This window comes from Cryptomeria japonica, chromosome 3, assembly GCF_030272615.1.
Source record: "Cryptomeria japonica chromosome 3, Sugi_1.0, whole genome shotgun sequence".
Classification (NCBI taxonomy): domain Eukaryota; kingdom Viridiplantae; phylum Streptophyta; class Pinopsida; order Cupressales; family Cupressaceae; genus Cryptomeria; species Cryptomeria japonica.
In genome coordinates, this window is record NC_081407.1 from 857585406 (window position 1) to 857609099 (window position 23694).

At 37.2% G+C, this 23694-nt stretch overlaps 1 protein-coding gene across 4 annotated transcripts in view; it reads right to left on the reverse strand.

The window, feature by feature from the left end:
• Positions 1 to 5889: 5889 nt before the first annotated feature.
• LOC131066675 (uncharacterized) overlaps positions 5890 to 23694 on the reverse strand; it is an 87560-nt gene continuing 69755 nt past the window's right edge. The window contains exons 6-8 of one of the 4 annotated variants that reach the window (XM_059216969.1): positions 20434 to 20609; positions 6249 to 6729; positions 5890 to 6141 (exon numbers count right to left, since the gene is read on the reverse strand). In XM_059216969.1, coding sequence (XP_059072952.1) covers positions 6606 to 6729; positions 20434 to 20609 — 300 coding nt within the window. In that variant the 3' untranslated portion in view covers positions 5890 to 6141; positions 6249 to 6605. Of the gene's footprint in view, positions 6142 to 6248; positions 6730 to 20433; positions 20610 to 23694 lie in introns of those variants that run through there. The other 3 variants (XM_059216970.1, XM_059216968.1, XM_058001500.2) reach the window with 3 other exon arrangements.

Below are 23694 nucleotides of genomic sequence, written 5' to 3' on the forward strand. Positions count from 1 at the left end.
AGGTTTCAACAGTTGAAGAAGCTTACCAGTATGCTTTGAAGGTTGAAGAAGAGGAGGCAAAACCTAAGTGGAGTAAAGAACCGAAACAGAAGACACCAAGGAAGGGTAGAAGCAGTATCGGTAGAGAATTCCCTAGCAAATGCTTCGAGTGTGGAGAAACCGGACATAGATTCTATGAATGTAAGCAAGGAATGTCAAGAAGTTGTCTAGCAAGTGAAGAACCGGATGGTACCAGATCTGACTGTGCACCGGAGCAAGGAGAATCCCTTATGTTCAAAAAAAAGGATACCGGATCTACTCAGAGGAAGAGTCTTTTCCGGACGGTATGCAAATCAGGTGGTAAGTGTTGCAAGGTCATTGTAGATAGTGGGAGTACTGATAATTTAGTATCTGAGGAGATGGTCGAGAAGCTTGGGTTGAAGAGGTTTGAGCATCCTTGTCCTTATGAGATAAGTTGGTTACAAGATGATCAGAAGATAGAGATAAAGGAGCAGTGTTGGATGAGTTTCAATATTGGACCTTTCGCAGATGAAGTTTTATGTGATATTGTGTTAATGAATGTTTGTCATGTCTTGTTGGGAAAACCTTGGCAACATGATAGAGGAGCTATTTATGATTGTAGAAGAAAGCTAGTTACTATTGAAAAGGATGGGCAAAAGTTCACATTGATTTCTTTGAAGGAGAAAGAGGAGGTGAAGAATCTAAGTCCTGGGAAAGTTGCAGGAAACCGGTGGTAGAGGTTATACCGGAAGGTTTGACAAAACCGGTTGCAAAGGTTATACCGGAGGTTTGGAAGAAAGATTGATAGAACCAACGACAAAGATTATACCGGAGGGTGACATGAGTTGGCAGAAGGATCTGACAAATGAATCCGATGCACAAATGGAACTGGATGACAAGGAGCTGATGGTAACAAACCGGATACAGCCATATGGCAGAACCAAATCAAAATTGCGGAAACAAAGGCAATGTGCAGATCTGAAGCAAAGAAAGAGAAACAAAGAGTCTTAGGTTAGAGAAGTCGGTTGAAGCATCGGGAGAGATAGAGCATAGATTGGCAGATAAAGAATATGTTTGGATCAAAAATGAGCATGGGATCTTCATTCTGAATCCTTTTAAATGTTCATGAGTTGTCTCTCATGGAACATCTTTTTCTACCTGGGTTGTCTAATGCAAGAGCATCCCTGATTGATGAGCAATCTTGCATCAACCAAAAACATTTCCTTTCTTGTTTAGTTCTTTGTGTAGTTTCAATATTTTTACTGATATGTATCGGTAGTTGCTTGTTCTTTATGGCAAATCTTGTTTGCAGTTTCCTAGCGGTTTCATGTGGTTGATTCCAGATTTCTAATTCATTTGGATTCTTCTCCGGTCAGTTGTCGCTTCCGGTTGGTTGTTTTTGGGTTCCCGGGACAGTTTTTGTGCTTATCGGTTTGTTTTCCTTCGTTACTGGTACGATTCTTGGCAGGTGGATCCATCTTGGGTCTTGTCCAATGTTCTTTGGCGTGTGGCTGACCTTCCTGCTGAACCGCATCACTTGGTTGTTATTCTCCGAAAAGATTTCTTAAATCTTAGGGCTAACCTAACTACACGTTTCATTTTCCTGCATTAGTGAATGTAATCTTTTTAGGCCAACCCGGATATGTTTCGGTGGGTATAAATATGATGTTATGTAATCATTTGTCGAGGCAGAGGGAGTAGAATTGAGAATAAGGATTGAGATTCGCATGTTGTGATCTAGTTGATTCTTAGAGTCTCAGTTGGATTGTATCTGACTTGAATCCTACATGTAACCGGTTAATTACCGTATGTTGTCTGATGAAAATCTGATGATTACCGAATGATTGTCGGAAGTTCCATGGCTTGAATATGGTCTGTTTATATGAATTTGTTATTTTTTCTTGTTGTTTTTGTTGTGTCTCTCTCGTTGCATAAGTCGGTTGACTCTTCTGAGGGTTTTTACCGGTTATGGCTGCATTAGATATCGAAACCACCTAGTTAGTATCCAAACCAAGTACTAAATCCACCAAGTCGGTAGAGGATACCGCACACAATATCTCATGGATGTTAAAAAAGAAAGCCGAAACAAAGCCACTTAGACCGATTAAAGAACCACTCCAAAATTTTAAAAACTTTTATCCTAAAGGGCCACAAAAAGCAAAGAATTTGAACTCGAATCTAAGAGAACATTCATTTTGCGATCACTAGCATTGTCAATTAGCCAATTAGCTAAACCATTGAGAGGTTTGTTGGCTTCTCTAAAACAATGACAACATTTGTAGTAATCAAGTTTATTCAAAAGGACCCAAAATTCATTCATTAAGTACGAAAGTTTCCAAGAGTTGAAAAAATTCTTCTTAAGAGCATTTATAACAAGCATTGAATCTCCTTCAATAATGACAAATTGAATTTTGTTTTCAATGGTAATCTAGAGAACTAATTTGAGTGTCAAAATATTAGCTGAGGCAACCAACATAATCATCCCTTAGGAATTACCAATGACACAAACAACAATCAAGATGCGCGAATTCCAATGAGAAGCACCATCAAAAAGTTTAGTTTCGCCAAGTGATCAAGGGGACCCACTCAACTTTTGTCCAGTTATGTTGGAAAGAAGAAATAACAGATCGAGGAGACAAAGGAGGCTTGAGTATAGGCCAAAATTTGATAATTTGGGCATCCCAAGAAGAAAAGGAGATTTTGATGTGAAGGTTTAAAACCTCACTCATCACACTTTCTAAAATAGTAGCTTCATGTTTGAGAATCACATTCATCGTGGTTTATGTATTTCATAAAGGTTTCAATTCAACCACTGTTTATGTTGTGTTGTAACTCTTTTGGTCATGGTTGTAGGTTTTAGACAACTATTGTAGATGTTTGTGTTGTTTTTGTAGACAACTTTGATGTTAATCTGAGACCTTTTCTTTCATTTTATGTAGTTCAATTTGAACTTCCCATTATTTCTTTTATAATACTTGTATATGTTTTGATTTTTTTTTTTTTTAAATCAATTACCAAAAATATTTTACCTTAAATATTTTTTTTACATATATCATATTTGAATGTTGTTGTTTTTATTTTAACTTATATAAATTGGGAAAAATATCGAAAATACAAAACAATAATAAAAACCAAAAAAATTGCCACCTCGTTTATTTTTAAATCTTAATTTTTTATCGATTTAAAGAAAATATTTTAATGTTTTATTTTTCTTATATATCATATTTATAAATGATAATATTTTTATTTTATAATATATTTTAATATTCTATTTTTTAATATATCATTTATAGATGATTATATTTTTATTTTATATTATAATATTTATATATTAATATATATAAATAATCTAATATAGATATTTATATAAATAAATAAATATTTATATAGATTGTATATATTTTTTATATTTATTTATATAGATTATAAATAAATATAATCTTTATTTAATCTAATGATATAGATAATATTTAATCTATATATTTATGTTTTTTATATTGTATATTTATATAGATTATATTTATGATTTCTATGTCCATCGATACCAAAACTTGAATATAATATGTATTGAGAGGTTGTAGTTGTTTTGTGGCCTATGATATGTATTGAAGTTCAGATGTTACAATTGTTTTTTGATCTATACTATGTATTTAACTCACTTTGATTTATGTATGATGGAAATTAGTATATGTTCTACAAATTCAATGTATATTTGTATTTTTTTTCGATATATTTTAAGAAATTATATATTTTCAAATGTTCAAAAAATTTGCTGAGTTATTACCCATTTTTTTCCAAGTTTTTAAAAATTTTGGGCCAGCCAAGTCATTGCCGAGTTCAAGTTTTCTAAATAAGATGTAAATATTCAACTTTCCAAGATCAAATTAGGCCGCCATTGAGAACCATACTTTTATAACTAGCTAGCATTAAAGAAAAAGGAGTAGGTCACATTCTGTGTAATTCCAGCAATTGGAATATCTGGAAGGGCCGCTCCAACTTTGGAAGTAATCAGAAGTGATAAGTCATGTAATATACCATCCACAAGAATGCCTTTATTTTGGGCCAGAATATTTAGGCGGATGTTGATCACTGACTGATAAGCTAACGAGAGTACATTCTGTTGTTGGAGTATGTGGCCAAATTATGTGTCAATTTGTGCAGTGAGAATGATTGGATGGGTAGATAATTCATGAAGATGATGGACCTGGGCACCATGATGTGTAACCAAAGAAGAGATTGTCTCTTTCTTCTATGCATAAGTGTAAATGTAAATCTGTTGACAATAATCACAAGTGAGATAGCCATGTCCTTGCAGAAAATGCTGCAATTCTCTGCAATTCAACTTAGTTAAAGCATTCTTGTCATTCCAACAATGATCCCAAAATGAAACAGTTTACCTGTTACACTCATAGCATTAAAGATTCTTGCTGAGAAATTGATTACAGCTAGATAATGTTTGGTGACACAGGTTAGTCCTCCAACTAGTTGTAAAAGATTTCCACCTGGGTATAGCATCTATTTTTCTGAGTATAGTGCTCCACAGTGAAGTGAATTTTCTTCTCATTCCCCGTGCAGTTTTCATAGCCAGAATATTGGTTGAAGAGTTTAGTGTTTTAATGTTAATTCCACCACCTTATTAATCAGTGCAACCCTTAGTCCAGGCAAACAATCGATGCTTACAATAATTGTCTACTCCTTGACATTAAAAAATTCATTGAAACTTGAGTAGTTGATCTTCAGTGAGCTTGGGTACTTGAAGAAGATAAATCATATATAAACTCATTGCTTGCAGAACAGCCTGAATCAATTGAACACTTCCTGCTAATGTAAGCAATTAATTGGTCCATAATTCCATTTGAGCAGTTTATTTTAGTGGGAAACTGAAAATACTTTATTGCAAGCTACCCTTCAAAAATTCAAGGAGTCAACTATTTGTTCCATTCTCTAAGACCTTTAAGACAAATGAAATAAAATTTGATCTAATTTATTTGCTTCCCATAACCAGTTGGAAAATTACATGGCAGGTTTTCATTTGCTTCCCAAAGCCAGTTGATATTTACACATCAGATTTTTAAGCTGGCTTTATCTCATGCAGGATGAGAGTGGAAAAATAGAGTGTCATCAACAAAGTGGAAATAAGAAAATCTTATGCCATTATCTTGAGCTGGGATACCTTAGATCGTCCTACTCACCTTTGCCTGCTCTAACAATCTGAATGGATTCTAACCCACAAGGATGCCCATCTGTGGGCTAAGAAGGTCAACCCTAGATGGCATCAAAGGCTGGGCAGCCACTTCATTGACTAAGATTGTGTAGATGGGAGTTCATATTCAGCTGCTGATCCAAGAGAACATCTGTTGCATAGGATATGCATTTTGTGTAGTGTATAATTGCATTCATCTGATGTGTTAGGCATTGCATTGAAGCACCTTGGAAATTGATTCCATACCCATCCGACCAGATTTTGTGAAGCAAACATTAGTTTCATCTTATGCATTTGGCACAACATTCAAATTTCTTAGAAATTGGTTTAATACCCAGCATACCACTTTTGTAGTATGTGTTTATATCCACCAAATGCATTTTAACACTGAACTCAACTGTCTTGGAGCCTATTTTAAATTTGTGCGTTTATCTTGTTTTCACAAGGAAGCACAATTGGTACATATATATAAATTAAACATTGTGAACAAAACATTAAGTCATCATTTCTTTGTTCTCATGCCATGTGGATTGAGCAGACCATAGCTGGTACGCAGCCCTGCAAGACTACTTAAAACTCATCCAACACCACCAGATAACAAAATCATTACTGGCAACCTCTAAGGTATCCTTATTGACCTTAATTAAATGTATATTTGCATTAGTTGACAAGGATAATTTCAACCCCAGAAAGCACAAAGAAATTGTTGTTATGAGACCCAAAAGACAACTTATCACTTTTTCTATACAACTTTTCCTACAAATTACTTATGAACAAAAATCACAAACATTTAAATGGTCAACCCATAAATTCCCATGGACTAGAAAATACTGACAAAGCATACATAAATTCTCTAGAAGATATATTGCAGCTCTGCTAGCTTAATCCTCATCAAATTACTTCCATACTTCTGCCATATCTTGACCCTTTATGATAACCTAAACAAGAAATATAAATAGCTATTAAACTAAAAGCATATCACCTGGATAAATTATAATGATCAGGTATATGAGCAAAAAAATACAGTGTATAGCAGCACTATTACCTCTCTATTGTATTTTAAAATTTTCAATCATCTTCCACATTTGACAATTTTTCAGAGAATGTCAAATCTTCTGCTGAAGAAACTCCAGGACTCGCAATTTTTTTGAGCATTCCGACTCATTTGCAAGCAAAATCAGATAAATTTAAAACTTCATTGGTAACAAAGAATTTGTTGAAAACAGCAATTATAAATCATTTGCAACACATACCTGTCCCATCAGCTATATTGTTGAGCTTGTCAAAAATAGTTAATGAATTGATAAATAACCTTACAGATCAGCGCTGCTAGATTGAAGTTCAGGAGAATAAAGAATTTTTTTCCAATCAAGGATAAACATATTGAAATTATAACATTGAATTATGATTTTTTGCCAAAGAATGTTCTTTCATATATACTGTTTGCCATGAGCCAAATACATTCCATCTCTACCAAACGGCCATGAAAGATATCAAAGATCTCATTGATCTTAGAGTCCTTGAATCTGCGGGTATTGTCATAAAATCAATCAATTAAACTTCATGTCTTACATAAAAGAATGACTCATTGCATTGAACAAAACAAGATCTCACTACACAAAGTTTTCCAGTCCTTTCAAATAATACCCACAAATGATGTACAAAATAAGCAGGTAAATTTTATAAATAATTTTGTACATGAAGACTTTTTATTTTAACACACAGAGTAATGTAATTTTTTAATTTTTTTTTCTGAAAATCCAATCAAAGAAACTGGATAATTGGGGCCAGATTGTTTCCACTTTAGTCAAGGAGTTATCAAGTGGCTTAGGTTCATGCATTCATCTAAGTTCAATATGTTGCAGAGCAGGAGGGACTACATTCTTGTCAGAGGAGTGTCTGAGAATCTGAGATGATCTAAAGTATCTTGGGGAGTCCTTTAAACAAAAGTGTAGGTCTTCAAAGTAGGCCAAAAACCAAATTGAGAAAAATTGCCAGTTGGTCCAGGTGGCAAAAGCATCATCTACTACAGCAACTTTGCCTTGACCACAATAATTTTGAAAATGTCGCCTGGCAGAAGCAGCAAAATTGTCACAATTAAGCCAGAGTGTGGAATGTGATGGATTTGTCATTTGGCATTTCAATTTGCTTCCCTGATGTTCAATCTTCCATTTTTGTCACGTGACAGTACGTGCCAAAGGCTAAGTTAATTGTAAACAATGTTAGAGGGGTTGGCTCTCATAGTATCAATCACTTTTCATGTTCATTTTGAGATTAGTAGTGTAAGAAGAGAAGTTTCTAAATGCATACACAAGCAAAACAATGAAAGATGAGCAGGAGTTTGGATGCTTGTGTGGAAAAAAAAACCAAAATAGAATCCCATGAGTAAAAAGAAAAGTGAGTATGCAGTCCAATACAAGCAAGAGGGCTACAGCCTTGGTGAAACTTGAAGAATTGCCCAGCATAACGAATCATGGCACAAGCAATGAAAGATGCCAATGCATGTAACGCAGTCAAGGTAGGGAGATCCAATGAAGGACATCCCTGCCTTGCAGCCTATAACACAAAACACCATGCAAGATACCGGCAACCAGTAACACAACACAAGATCTAACCGGTAAATAGATAAATCAATCACTATAACCATTTAATGAATTACATAAGCCTTCAGCGGCTACACACGCTGGACCGCAGCCCAGGATTACAAAACAATCCTTACAACACAAGTCTAAGATCCGCAGATCTTTTGCTCGACAAATAGGCCTCCGGTAACAATCTACACTGTTCTACAATGATCCGGACCTCAGTCCCCCCCGGACCAGAAGCTCTCCAGAAACTACATCTTCACTCGATCGCTTCCTATCTCTGTTTTGCAAAATGAATCTCTAAACTTTCCCTTTATACCATCCGCAAGCAATAACAACTCGATCAAGTCAGCCAAAGACCAACCGGTTCATGATGAAACATGTAAACAATAACATGACGGCCCCAATCACCAAGAAAATCTTCAAATGCATAAAACTTCACGCAGTCCTCCGGAAACATCGGTCAAGGCCCACAACAACATCGATCCGCAAGTTACAGAAACCACCCGCAACCCGATTCATCTTCGCTCCATACACTGCAAAACCAACCGGTAAGAACATACCAATACCGGGCCAATACCAGAATCAATATCTCACCGGGATCAAATCCAAATGTCAGTTTGAACTACTCCGGTGCTCCTGCATCAGACTCTCGGGGTTAATTGAAAAGTGAGTCCCATCACTTGATTTGGTTCGGAGATCTATCAGTAGGTATTTGCAACTGCCTCAAGGGTTCGGCAGTCAAACTATAAGTTTCGGTTGCCTCTCATCAGTGATCTATTGGTCCACCCTGCAGCATACCTCGGTTCGGCAATCTGTTCAAGTCTCCACCCACTAACTGCCTCAAGCTCAAGCTCTAGGTTCGATGGTCTAGTTGCAAGCCTTGCACTGCCTCACGTATGGAGATTTGAACAAGTCTACAAGCTACCTCAACTTCCTTTCCACCCAACCGGTACATAACCAGGTCTTCTTCAATCAACAGGTTCACAAACCAGCTCTGATACCACTTAACGCAATCAAAGTAGGGAGATCCAATGAAGGACATCCCCGCCTTGCAGCCTATAACACAAAACACCATGCAAGATACCGGTAACACAACACAAGATCTAACCGGTAAACAGATAAATCAATCACTATAACCATTTAATGAATTACATAAGCCTTTGGCGGCTCCACACACTGGACCACAGCCCAGGATTACAAAACAATCCTTACAACACAAATCTAAGATCCGCAGATCTTCTACTCGACAAATACGCCTCCGATAACAGTTTGCACTGTTCTGCACTGATCCGGACCTCAGTCCATCTAGATTTCAATCCACCCCGGACCAGAATCTCTCCGAAAACTACATCTTTGTTCGATCTCTTCCTCCTATCTTTGTCCTGCAAAATGAATTTCTAAACTTTCCCTTTATACCATCCGCAAGCAATAACAACTCGATCAAGTCGGCCAAAGACCAACCGATTCATGATGAAACGTGTAAACAATAACATGTCGGCCAAAATCCCCAGGAACATCTTCAAATGCATAAAACTTCACACAGTCCTTCGGAAACATCGTGAAGGCCCAAAACAACATCGATCCGCAAGTTACGGAAACCACCCGCAACCCGATTCATCTTTGCTCCATACACTCCAAAACCAACTGGTAAGAACATACCAATACCGGGCCAATACCGGAATCGATGTGTCACCGGGATCAAATCCAAATGCTGATTTGAACTACTCTAGTGCTCCTGCATCAGCATGTGTTTGATACATGCTAGCATGGCAAAAACAATAAACATGGTGTGGAGCATAAAGATAATGGCAATCATATAGCAAACAGACTATGCACAAAGGAAGAAAAGCACAGTGTCAAACTTGCGTCGAACACGAGAATGTATGCATCCACACTGGCATAGAATTTATATGCCAGTACCAGGACGGTGTTTTGAATTCCAACATGGCGATAGTGGTGGGTGGATTTTTGAAGGGCTTGTGTGCATGATTAAAATGCCAGGGTAAATATTTAAGAATCCGGGCCAATAAGATTTGAGTGGCAACCATGTAGGCAAGAGAAGCTCACAACTTGGAAGTTGCAGACTTTTGTATGGCTTATAGAAAATTGCATGGTCTAGTGGGTTAGGCTATTATTAAATTAGAATCAATTCAATGATCAAAACTAAATCTTGGTCAGATACTTATTTATATTTTTTTTAAACTTTTATAAACACACCAAGTGAGCCTGAGAATGAACAATTTTTTTAATGGAGACAACTTTTTTGTCCTTGTTTGAAAACCCTTCAAAGGTTTATCCCTTATCTGAATGAAATGAAGGTGAGGCGGGTGTTGCATTTTTGAGGAGTGATTTGTGCACATTGTTCAAAATCCTCAAAATCCCTAGAGCTAATGTAACACCTTTGTAATTGGATTGTGATGGTGGAAAGAGGAGCATTAGCTTTCTGTTTCTTGAGTTTTCATCCACGGAGGGGTTCCTCAGAGTAACATGTTGCTTGCAGTAATTGTGTGTACATGTGTGTTCTCTTGCGTGTTTTCCCATTGTTCTATGTTTCTTTCATGATTTACAAACTATACTATTAAATATTTAATTGTAAATAGCATCCACTAGTAGGTAAGAGACAGGATAACTATCTCCAACCTTTTACAGATGAAGCGATACCAGAGCCAGGTTTGTTTGACTAGGAGAACCAATTGTGAGTGACTAATAAGTTGTGCCCTCCAAAAGACCGAGTGGAAGTGACAACTTGGCAACTTTTGAGCCCACAATTGGAACATAGGGGTGAAGGACAGCAAGTTTGCCAAGGGAAGAAGTTCAGTTTAGGAAGTAAGGAGAGGTTACAAGTGTTTCCAGTTTCAGGAGAAGGTAGATAGGCTTGAAAGCATGATGCTAGTCATGATAGCAGGACTAGTGCAGAGAAGCTTGATCAATGGGTCTCTCGTATGGATGCTTAGTTCAGCCTTTACAAATGTCTCCACCTTGATGTGTGCTTTCACACCATGCCCCAATTTTTGCTCTTGGCTAAATAGGGACCCACTTTTCACTCTAAGATATAAAATCATGATGATGCTTGAGTTGCCCAGCATATGAGTTCATTTGTCAAAACAATGCTCTAAGTTTGTGGAACATCAAAATCTAGCTAAGACAGTCCTTTGCAGCATTTGAAAATTTGTTGAGATGCCTAAATTACACCATTGTGGGCATTTTAGGTCTTACTATACCAATTTCCCAACTATCTTTGTCACCTTTCCTTACCAAGAAGTTCGCTTTGATTTATCCGCTTACGGGATACCCTAGTGTAAGTGAATTTATATTGGAGACTTTATGTACTGCTTATTCCCAGACCCAACAAAGTAATTAATTGAATTGAACTAAGCTAGCAGGGATCTACATCCCAATTTCCCAGCTATCTTCGTCACCTTTCCTTACAAATTGATTGCACCTCTTTGAAGAAGGTTTCTTCAAGGTCTTGCTCTTTTGCATTTATGACGAATTTTATTTTCTCAATCATAGTCAATTCAATCATAAACCTCCCCCAAGCATGCCTTATCCTTGTCAATGTAGCAGATCATACCCATGATGGGCTTGGTGAAACTAAGAAGATATTTCACACCATCCCACCAAGTGTCATCTAGAATATTTCTCTTCACATTTGCTGCCCTCTCAATATTGCATTGCCTCCATAAGTTCCATGCTTGGCTGATGACTATACCAGAAACTACCTCCCAAACCTTCGCAAGTCGTCTCAAGACAATTGTGTTGGATGAAAATCTAGTCTCAGCAACCTATTTGAAAATATAAATTAATTAAAAATAAAGAAGAATAAAAAAAACCAAAGTAAAACATAAAATATAAAAATTGCATTGTTTGAAATTTGAATTACCTTCAATAGCTCTAGCCTTTAGAATGATCTAAAAATAGCTTGTGACATGTGGTGGTTTGTTATGAACATTTGGATCTATTCAACTTAAGCATAGACTTCTTTGATCCAAGCTATTTTCGTACCCAGCTTTTGTAGCATGAGGTTGCGTGAATACACGGCACATGGTGTCCAAAATATATGTGGGAATCAACCATAGATATGTGAACTCTAATGCACCTTCCCTTGGAGAGGTGTATGAGTGCATTGATTCTATACTTGATCAAATGAAGGTTGTTATGCAAGAAGTTGCAATTCTACAATGAGCATATTCAACTCATGGGAGAAGCTCAACACTCTTACACACGGTTGCCTATGTATTGAACCCTAAGTAGTATGTAAGAACCCTACTGGTTCTAACTTTTCTGAAATGCTAATTCTGATTTGTTTGTGTTTTTCAGTAGTTTTGAATAATTTAAAGTAAAAAATGACAAGTTTGTCAGGCAAGAATTACACATAAAACTGAATAGAAATAGAATTGAGAGCAACTCCAACTATATTATGAATAAGATAACTGCTACAATTAATTCTACTGCTAATTTCATACCCGTAGGTACTCAACTTATTTTAAATGAAGAATTTTGGTGTTTGCCACCCAAAACTAGGAAACTGACCAAAATAGGTGTGCAAGTCCAGAATACAATTTCTCCAGGCCAGAAAGTAGATGAATCAACCTATCAAAGCTAGGCGTTGAGGATGGTGTCACCAGAATGCAAATAAGAGAGGCGTTTCAGCCTCTAGTCAAAAAACGTCCTTCCTGGAACTCCCACATGGCAAGCTGGAAAGTGTACGGCCAGCAAAGGAGAAGTGGACAACTGCTTTATTGAATTCAAAATGCTGCAAATGGGACGTCTAAACCTGAATGCCCCTCTTCTAATTCGAAATCTGCAAATAACTGAATACATTCACCTCTGATGAAGCACATAAAGACTCCTAAATGAAGCCCTCCCAATTTGCAATAATTTAGCTAATCTTTCACAGCCTCAGAATCACAGATCCATGAAGAATGTTCGTTCTTCAATAGCAAACCCTCTGAAACCATTGTCTCAAAAAATCCACAAAGCAAAGCAAAGAAATTTCAAATAATCATCAATAATGAGTTTTAATTGCCTTTTTTCTCCTTATAACCCCAAAAGCACAAATTCCAAGAAAGTTCGCCCAAATGCAATTTTAAATACATTAAATCTATTTAAATCAATTTCAATAGTTTAAATTCATCTTGGACACACTTTTTCATTTAAATGATTTTAAATCACTTTTAATATTTTAAGTGACCTTATAATTTTTTAATATCTTTATAATATTTAAGTGGCTTATAATTTTAATAAAGTCACTTTATGACTTTATAATATCCATATAAGTTAATTAAATAACTTAGCCACTAAAATATTAATATCTCCTTCAATATTCAGTCTTTTGACGTGTTGTCATGTTAGTGTACATTTTATCATCTACCAAACATTAGAATAAGATACCCAAAGGTATTCTATCCTCTCCTGAAAAATCACCACTGGCGATTCCAAGGTCTATATGTGCAAACAAGCGACTTTAGTGGGATAGCTACCTGGGTAGTGTATGCTGAAAATCTCAAGGGACGTTTGCAAATGTCTTTCAAGCTCCTGCACTAGATAAATTTGTCAATTTCAGGCTCTCTTTTTTGGATTTTCCGGGATTTAGACTTTCAAGAAGGGGAAAAGGGGATAGGGTTAAGAAAGCTGATCTAAACCTATGAATTTTGGAGACGGTATTAACTAGGTGTTCTCGGGAAACCGAACTTTGCTTCGCCACACTAAGGACAACAACACAAAGCAGGTGCAATCTTCAATGGGTTGTGCTTATGATCGAAGTTTTGGCATACACAAGGGATAGGCTCAAACTAACTTTGCACAATAAAATGGAAATCATCCATTCACCGAAAGTATGAGCGGAGATACACCGTTAATTAATACTTATCAAATCCTTCATTTAACTCTAACAAATTTGAAAGCAATTCTAAATTAACTTCTAACTAATATGTTGAGGAAATTGAAACCATGCTAATCACTCAAATAACAGAGATTACAAAGCCTTAAGAGAAAGCGCATATGCAATGTATTATTTGAAAAATGACCTTCACGCAACAATATATCAAAAACCTCTCACTCTCCAAATGAGAGGAGGTAGCCTTATATAGTTTTCCAAAAAACAATGAACGGACGAGATCAAACAATGATCAAGGACCCAGATTGAAAGTTACAAAACCCTAATTAGGGTTTCTCAAAACTCTATCAGTTAGAACAGACAAAAGAGTGACATATGGCATAGTTGCTATTATCACTGAGGTGAGTGTCCAGTTTCCCCTTTTGCAAATTCAATGTATATGGACACGATGAGCTGAACCTCTTCCATAGTGACACTTGGCATGTTACTAATCTGGAAGTCGACAATGTCCACATCGTCAATACACGTGGCAAGGATGCATTCCCACTCAACTGCTTGGGCAAGAAAGTTTTCATCAATGAAGAGAAAACTTGCAATTCTTGAGAGATTCCGCTTATCAATCATCCCCGAGACTTCGAAAAAGCTCGATTGAATTTTGGCTCTCAGGTTCTCTGCTTGCGGGTGTTTTTCTTGCACACCCTCCCTTTGCCAAATTTCTGATGCCACATGAAACACTTAATTAAAATTTCTCTAACATTTTTCTCAATTTCAAAACACTTAGTCTTAGATTTCTTCAAGACCTCAATCCTGGTGACCAAGGCACAATACCAAGTGTTAAAATCATACTTATCCCCAGCCTGGATGACACCTGCATCTATCAAGTCTTGCTTTGACAGACCTCGGATAATCCTCAATTGTGGAAGTATTTTGTCTTGAATTTCCTCAATATCCTCCCAATTTGCAGCCAAGTCTTGAATTTTGCTGACCAATGAAGAAGCAGACACATGTGCTGATACCAAATTTTCCACAAGTATGTCAGCACGCGCTGAAGCACCTGAGGTCCATTCTTTAACTTGCATGAATGTGCCCTTCATGTCCTCATAATCTTTCATCAACTCCTACGGAAGAGGCTACGGAGGGGTAACTGGCATATCATGATTAAGTGGCTTAGTTAGATGGAGAACATATTTTCTCCATTGTTGATTCTCTTCCTCAACCTTCCTTCTTTTTTCCTTTTCCATGGCTAGTCTTGCTTTGAGAGCGTTGCAAGAATCACCAAAATCTTGGATCTCTTGGGTCTGAGTAGGCTTACCCAAATTCATAGTGATGATTTTATAATCCTCAGAAGTGATGTTATCCCGAGTTTCGCCTTCTTCGAGTATAGCTACCTGCACTTATCTGAATCCTACGTTGTCTCTTTGAATTAAAGAGAATCTCTTGGCTAGTTTGGGTTGTCTTATTTCAACCGGTTTACTCACCATAGCCAGGAATGATGTTGTGTTCTCCATTGAAAGAGCTTCCTTAGGAGCCTTAGCCTTCATTCTTTCCCTCAGCCAATCTGGAATGGTTGATTGCTCCATAGTATCTTTATCAAATCTACCATCTATTTCTCCAGGTCCAGTAACTATACCATCAAGAAAAACCTCTAGAGGCTCAGATTCTTCAACCTCTGTAGCTCTAGTAAAAATTGGTTCCTTGGCTGGATTTTGGACAGCCTCTCTCATTATCTTTTCAACCGAAGGAGAAGGCACTCTTACTTCATTATCCTCTATATCTGTGTCCATCTCCTGTTCTTCAATTGTATTATGGTCAGGCACAACAGATGCGGCACTCAAGGTCGAATGACCTACATTTGATTCACGTCTTTCCCCAATAATTTTCTTTCCCTTGGCCTTTCCAGAACTTCTAGCAGGTTCCTTTCTCTTTCGGGACCCAACACTTTCTGGATTCCAAGCATTACCTGAAGAAATACCATGGTTGGAAGACATAGAGTCATCCATTCCCATTGAATCATAAGTCAAGGCAACACCTTTGGACTTTAATTGCTTTGTCTTCTCAGATGTCCACCACTTGGAGTATTCAACCATTGACTTCATAAGGTCTGCCAAATCTGATCTTTCCCCGTCTGCCCAATCAATCAAGGCAAGTGGTTCATTTCTTATCTTCCTGAAACCCAGTTGTTCAAGCTCGGGACTGTGTTCTACTTGATCAGCAACCCTTAATACTTTCATTGCTCTCGCCATGCTTAGGCGAATTCTCGACCAAAATCTTCTTCTGATTTCAAAACTATCGACTCCATTAGCCCAATAGTCCTCCAAATCAGTTTTGTGTTCAAATACAATTCCTTCTACCTTTTTCATCTTACGGAATGGATCAAAGTTCCTTCTTGCATTGTATTGGTAGAAGGGATACCATGCCATCTCTTTCTCCACAATGGCAGCAGCTTGTGATGATGGACATGTTTCCAATCCATTTCCAATAGTGAGAGAAGATGTTCCTGCTTTCTTTTGCTTCTCTCTCTGAACCGTCATGAAGCTCTCCAGTTGCCTCACAACTTCCAACAGCACAACTCGGTTGGTGGGATAAATTGGGAGCTTGTAGGGAGATCCTGAAAATCCCTGAATTCTGATATAGATGAATCTTGGGTATTGGATATACCAATACTCGAATCTGCTTATGAGGTCCTTAAACTCTTGAGAGAGTCTCTGATGTAATCCACCTTGCAGTGTTCGAGTGATATGCATCATTCACCTTCTTGAAATGTAATTTTTCTTCCATATGCAGCTGGGGGTAACAACCGTAAACAGGAAACTGATTCTCCTTGTTTCCCACCTCTCCTTTGCAGGTGAGGCCTCTGTATCTATAAGTTCTAGCAAGGGAATAGAACAAATATGAACTCATGTAGAAGATTTCATCTCCCTCCAAATTTCTCAGCTGGCTGTCCAAGTTGTTGCTTCTTATCTGAGCCCAGTCAATCATCTTGACTCCTCTTCTTGAACTCCCTCAGATTGATATGTCTGAGATTGGTATCACTGACATTCTTCCATTTTGAGTTCATCCTTGATTCAAGAGGTGCATCTTTGTCAACTTCGAATTTCATTTTGAATGTAAAGTCTCCAAAATCTGCAAACAGGGAATTGAAACTTAAGTTAGAATCAGGATTTTGATTAAAATTTTGGAGCTTTGGTGACTAAGTAACTTGTAGTTTTCACTTTATTCTCACACTTGTCATAAATTTGGGTTTTCCACACTCAAATATTCTGAAAAATTTGTGAAATATCACACTTGAAGATTTTGAACTCTGATTTCACCTCTAAAACCCAGATTTTGATTAGGAAACTTCACTCAAACTTGTTTCGAAAGATGGAAGATGTTAGAATTTGCCAACAAAACTGAAATTTCACCTCCAACTAGCTGAGAAGAATGAGAGAAACAGATAGAAAGAACTCAGAATCAGATCAAAAAACTCAGAAAATTAGATAAATTTGCTTCCTATCAATCTGATTTCCTCAAAATCTCATGTGATTTTGAAGGAGAAGGTTGGAAATATGTGCCAACACTCAGAACTTCATTAGAATTACGTCCAACCTGCAAAAAGCTTCTAAAAATGTCCTCAAACCTGCAAGATAACTTCTTCAACCTGCTCTTAACACTTACAAGTTTGAACTTTCTTGTGTGTTGAAATGAAAATAAGAATGGCCTATTTGTATTAAAGTTGGATTTCACAATTAGAAACACGCAAGTTACTTTCCCATCCTTGTTTCCAATTCGATTTGAGTGATGAAGAAGTTTCTAAATTAATAATGAGTTGCATTGTCACCTCTATCCAGTTTGATCTTCTCACTCTTCATCACAAATGCAAGTTTCTACTTTAATTTTCCACTTCGCATTCGAACTAGATCTGCAGATTCCTATTTTTCAAAGACTTTCTAATTTGGAACTCAGTCCTAAATCGCCTTAATCTGTAAATATCTCCTCTTCAAAACTTTCCAATTTAGATTCATGGTTCAAATTTCCCAGTTTCTATTTCAATGTTGAGTTCATATCTTCCACACAAATTTTCAAATTTGGTTAATAGTTCGAATTTTTCATGAATCTGCTGACGTCACTCTTGGATTTATCTCATTCATCAAACTTAGTCAGCAATCTTTGACTTGTTTTGACCTCAATCACAAGTAGGGCGGACTTTTGGAGTTGGAGTTTTTCACACTTAGGAGAATAAGGCGGACTTTATAGCACTTAGGAACATCTTTCTTCCTAAGGCGGACTTTACTTCCAATGTGTACTTCATATGTTCTCCTACTAGGGCAGACTTTGCTCATTTTTACATGATAGGGTGGACTTTTGTCATCTTTGTGTGCCTCAAAACCTTTCCACCTAGGGCGGACTTTACTTACGTTGTGCACCAAGGTGAGGACGGACTTGGAAATACTTGATACCCTTAGCACACCCACCTCTAGGCGGACTTTCCTTGAGTGTTACTTCCATAAGTTGTAGGGCGGACTTTACTTGTTCTCTTCCTAAGTAGGAAGGCGGACTTCATGCCTTTCACTCCCCAATGCAAACTAGTCCTAGGCAGACTTTACTTGTCTCATGTCCTTGGTCTTTGTAGGATGGCGGACTTTACTTAAGTTCACACAACACTCACCATCTCCTTAGGCGGGCTTTGTTTGACTTATCAAAGATAGGCGGACTTTATGAATCTTGTTCAAGGCAAGGTAAGGGCGGACTTCTTCCATCTTAGGCACCACAGATCCAAGCAGACTTTATGAGGCTCCCTCTTGCATATGGCGGACTTTGAGGGTCTCCTTCTTCATCTTGGGCGGACTTTAAGAGGAACATGATACTTATACTTCACCTTGGGCAGACTTTGTGAAACATGTGTACTTTGGAGGGCGGACTTTCTAGCTCATGCTCCAATGCTATCAAGAGTAGGGCGGACTTTATGAAGCTTGAGGTACCATTGCACTTGCACCTTGGGCGGACTTTTTTCATCTCTCCTACATGGTGGACTTTGTGAATCCCCCTCTCCATCTAGGGCAGACTTTATCTTCCTTACACCTTCATCATCCACAGGGCGGACTTCATGAGATTCATGCACCATCACCTTGCAGATTGGGTGGACTTTGATCTTCATGTGACCAAGGTAAGGGCGGACTTTGTCATCTTTGAGAACCTTTCATTTGCAGCAGGGCAGACTTTGTGAGTCTCCCTCTCCATCATGGGGTGGACTTTATGAATCTAAGAACCATGGAGGGCGGACTTTTTCACTTACTTGCACCAAGGAGGGTGGACTTTCCTTGTTTCCTGACATAACATTCAACACCAAACATGATTAGCTAGACTAAGAGAAATACTTGAAAAACTTCAGAATTTGATAACTTCTTCAATTTTAGCCAGATTAACATGATATTTGAAATCCATACTCAGGTAACCCATCTGAAGCGCCATGACCCCTAAAATGTAGGAACTTTAGCTTTTTGGGTCAAAACTTGACAATTTTCGATTGCAATCGATGCAAGTCAGTGGTATCGATGCAATCCCTAGGTCCCCACTCCGAAAAAGCAAAAAGCAGACATCCCTAAAAAATAGGGAAAACTTTCTAAAAAATAGCGATCAAGCTAAAAATGCCAAAAACGAAACTTCCTAAAAAATAGGAAAAAGCAAAAAAAAAACTTTCCAAAAATAGAAAGTTGTTTGAATTCTCTCAAATCATTGTGTTCTTCGTCCTTTGGCGTTACTGGGCACTTTGACGGTGTCTAGAATCTGTTATCACTTGGTTTGCAAAAACTGACTTTCAATCCTTAAGACTCAAACCATTCAAAACTTGACAAAACTGAGCAAAATTGAAGCAGAAGGCCACGAGACACTAAGAAAAACCCTAGAAAGCAAGAAAGGAGAGGGTCCCCATTCTCAATGGGGTGATGTGTGAAAAGGTCACAACATCTGGCGACTCCACGAAGGGAATGTTCTTAAACATTCCTAAGATAAAGTCCACTTCAAACTCAGAACTAGAAATTAATTGCAGCTAACTTACCCGCCGGTTAAGAAGGGCACTCAAAAAGGAAGAGGAATCCTAAATTGTATCAAGATCTTTCATCCTTCAATTACAAGTGTGTGCAAATGCATTCATTCCTGGCCCTCAAAAACATAATACCAAATCTATATTCACAAACTAATCACCATCAAGACAAACACATGCATAAGACCTTATCACACTTGCCAATTTGATCTCCAATGACGACTTTGCAAAATGCTTTCATGAAATTCATGCATGGTCAAGACCTCAATTTCCAACAATACTAAGATGATTAGCACATGAATGAAATCAGCCAACACAAGCTTCAAGCATTTAAATAAAATATTCAAATTTCAAGGAATCCCATAAGAAGCCTATAGAACAATAAAAATTAACCTCAATCATTTGGAGCAAAGCATAAATTGACCAAAATTCCAATTCAAAAGAAAGAAAAAAGTAAAGAATGTAAATATGTAGCAATCCACAAGTAACCAAAGTAGGCCATGGAACTCAAAAGTAAGTCTTAGCTACAATAGGAAAAGTACAAGAGGAAAAAGATCCCTGGGAACATAAATATGAATGGAAATGGCAGTCTCTTGATTGAATTCTATAGTTAGCCATATAATTTGTCTGATCAAGGAAAGAAACCTTAACAAAGCAATTACATTCACATGAATCTTCTATTTTGTAGAGATAATTAACAAATACCAAAAGAATTATTGAAGTATTTCTTAAGCTGAATTTCTACTATTTAAACTTTTACAGAAAAGAAAAGCATACATACTTGCCACGTCCATAGAATTTCAATGTCAAGATAAGGCTACCACCAGATCTCAAATATGGTAGCAATGCAGCAATTATTTCTGCAGCCTCAACAGGATGCTTGTTAATATCACAAACCAACAGGTCAAAGGATCTAGTTCTTGTCCAAGCTTGAAGTTCTCCATGTGCATATTCCACCTGAGGTCCACAAAGCAAAGTGAGAACTGGCATGCTCTTCATGTAACTAAGATGTTTAAAGCATCTTACAAAACTTAGGAACAATAAAAAATATCAAATTCATCTTTTTTGCATAACCTAATATAGTAAGCATGAAAATGGAGGATAATGGGCTTGTGTATCTGAAAGGAAAGTAGATAAAATGGGATGCTCCCTATCTCTATGTCTTTGTGTTTCATCAATGTCAAAAGTTGGTGAGAAGGCTAAATATAATAAAAATCAATATCAATAAAAGATACAAATGGTCTTCTAGATTTCAAATCACTTCATGCAAAGATAAAAGGTTTTCCAAGCTTTGGACCTCTTTATTGTAGAGGTTTGTAATGTCCCCAATTTTAAGTGACAGATTAATTCAATTAATTTTTTTATTAAGTCGTCTGAAATTAAAATCAGATATCTTAAGATGACTTAATATTGATTAATTTAATTAATTAATTACAAAGTAATAAAAGTTCCTCAAGTCGGCTTGTAGAAGTGTAGGAGAAATATTATTTGATTTTTGGAAGGGATTTAACTATTACGAGGCGATTCACTTTCATTATCATGAGCCTAAGTTGAAGTATTTAAAATATTGGGGTGGACATATTAAACAATATAAGCCTAAGCCAGACATTAATAATCAAGTCAAATTATTCAAGTGGAGCGACTTTATTCAAATGGAAATATTATTACTTCATAATGTACTTTGAAGAAGGGAAAAGGCAAATTATAAAAGGGATATCGTGGACTTAAAGGGCATCATTCACAATTTTACATTTTGGAATGTTACCCTTCCTTTGTATCAATGACTTGAGCTCTTAAAACCCTAGGATGGAACCCCTGAGGGCGGCTCTTGCTCAAAATGAAAAAACCCGTGCTCCGATACCACGTTATGATTCCACGGCAGTGGTTAACTCGGACTTCATATAAAAGTTTGAAGTGTTGATTTATTAATCTTTGCAGGTTCAACCATTGTTAAACAGTATCAAATTGAATATCATTATCTATCGTGAAGTCTAATGTTCAAAGGAAATTGTTGTTGGAGGAATATCGACATTGCACTATATTGACACATTAATAATGCGAGGTCGTGGCTAGAGAAGTGTTGTGACATTTTCACACATCACCCCATTGCAAATGAGGACCCCTTGCTTTTTTGGTCCTCTTGGTCTTTTGGTTGTGGTTCTCTGGGTCTTTTTGCAGCAATCCCTTCGATCTCCCCAAGTTTGCAAGTGTTTTGGTAAAGTTTGATCAAGTTTGCAAGTGTTTCGAACTTTCGAGCGAATTTGACTAAGTCTGGAGCTTGTCTTGTCTATTTTAGGGTTTTTGCCCTTCAAACTTAGATTTGAGGTCATTTTCTTAGAGTTTTGGAAAATCTAAATGTTGCAAAGAAGTTAGCACCCTTCAAGGAAGCTACCAATGAAATTTAAGCAAATTATGAGCACTTAATATTTTTAGTAAGTTTCACTACATCCTGGATTGGCCTAATTTTGCGTTTAAACAAACTTGTTATTTTTAGCAGTTTCTACTTTTAGTGTCCCCGTGTCCCGGTTTACCCTAATTTGATGTTTTGAAGTACTTACTATTTTTAGTAAGTCTATTTTTGGCAGGTCTATCTTAGGTAGTTGGTAGGACACTGATGTAGAGCATTCCTGAAAAATTTAGTTCCAAATCTAGAAAGTTGAAAAAGCAAACAAGTGATCAAAAAAATGGCTAAGTATAGAGTTCTTTCCTAAAGTGGAAAAAGCATGTGAAAAATCTTCTGAGGCACAAAAAATCCACTTCATTCCGACAATGGCAAAGAAATTCAGATGATGAGCAAAAATCTCTAAGGCACGGAAGAATTTCTAAGTTTGTCAAATTCCTTCATCCTGAACAAAAGTGCATATCAAATGAGGAATGGGTGCCAAGTCAGGGTAAGGAAGGAATTTCCTCCCGATGGTTAAAATCCTCTTACGTAGCAAAATAGTGCCCAAATTGGGACTAGAGCACCAAATCAAGGTAGTGGAGGAATTTTCCTCCATGCAACAAATTTCTCTTGCAAGTGGAAATAGCGCTCTAAATTGAGCATGGGCGCCAAACAAGGGTGAGGAAGGAATTTCCTTCCAAGCAAAGAAATCCTTCACCGCATGAAAAATCTGCCCAAGTTAGTGCATGGGCGCCAAATTGACCTCAATGAGGAATTTCCTCCTTAGGCAAGAATTCCTCTTCCCTAGCCAAACTCCACCCAAGTCAAGGAGGAGGGCACCAAAATGATGAGTAGGAGGAATTTCCTTCCAAGCAAAAAAACATCCTTCTCCCTAGTCAAATTCCGCCAAAGGTTGACAAAGGGCGCCGAACAGAGGTCAGGCAAGAAATAGTTCAATTATCAAGAATTCCTCTTCCATGAAAAAATTCTGCCCAAGACTGGAGGAAGGGCACTAGAAACATGAATAGGAGGAATTTTCTCCTCCAAACGAAATTCCATCCTCCACAAGGAAATGCGCTCCAAGAAGCAAATGGGCGCTAAACAAAGGCCAAGGAGGAATTTCCAAGCAAGATAAAATTTCCTTCCCTTCATGAAAAACGTAAAATTTGTCTAAAGGCATAGAGAAAATCCTTCCTCAAGAGGAAAATTTCAAATTTCAAGAAATTTCTTCTCCAATTCAAATTGTGAGTAAGGTTGGAAATAGGATCTAAAAATCAAGATCAAGGAGGAATTTTTCAAAATTCAAGAAAACTCCTTCCTCGAGGAAGAAATTCGCCCAAGTTGAAGAATTTCAAGAAAGTAAAAAAAATTGGCTAAGTGTTGGAAATTCCTTCCTTCAAGACAGAGTTCTTGGAAATAGTAAAAATTGGCTGAGGCATGAAGAATTTCCTCCTCCAGGACAAGCAAAAAATGCAGAAACATGGTCAAGAAGGAAAATGTCAATTCCAAAGAAATCCTTCACCACCTTCAAAATGTGCCCAAGAACAAAACATAATGTGAAATTCAAGGCTAAAGAGAAAAATTTAAAAATTTCAAAAATTCCTTCCTTGGGGGAGAAATGCACCCAAGCTGAAGAATTTCAAGGAACGAGGAAAATTG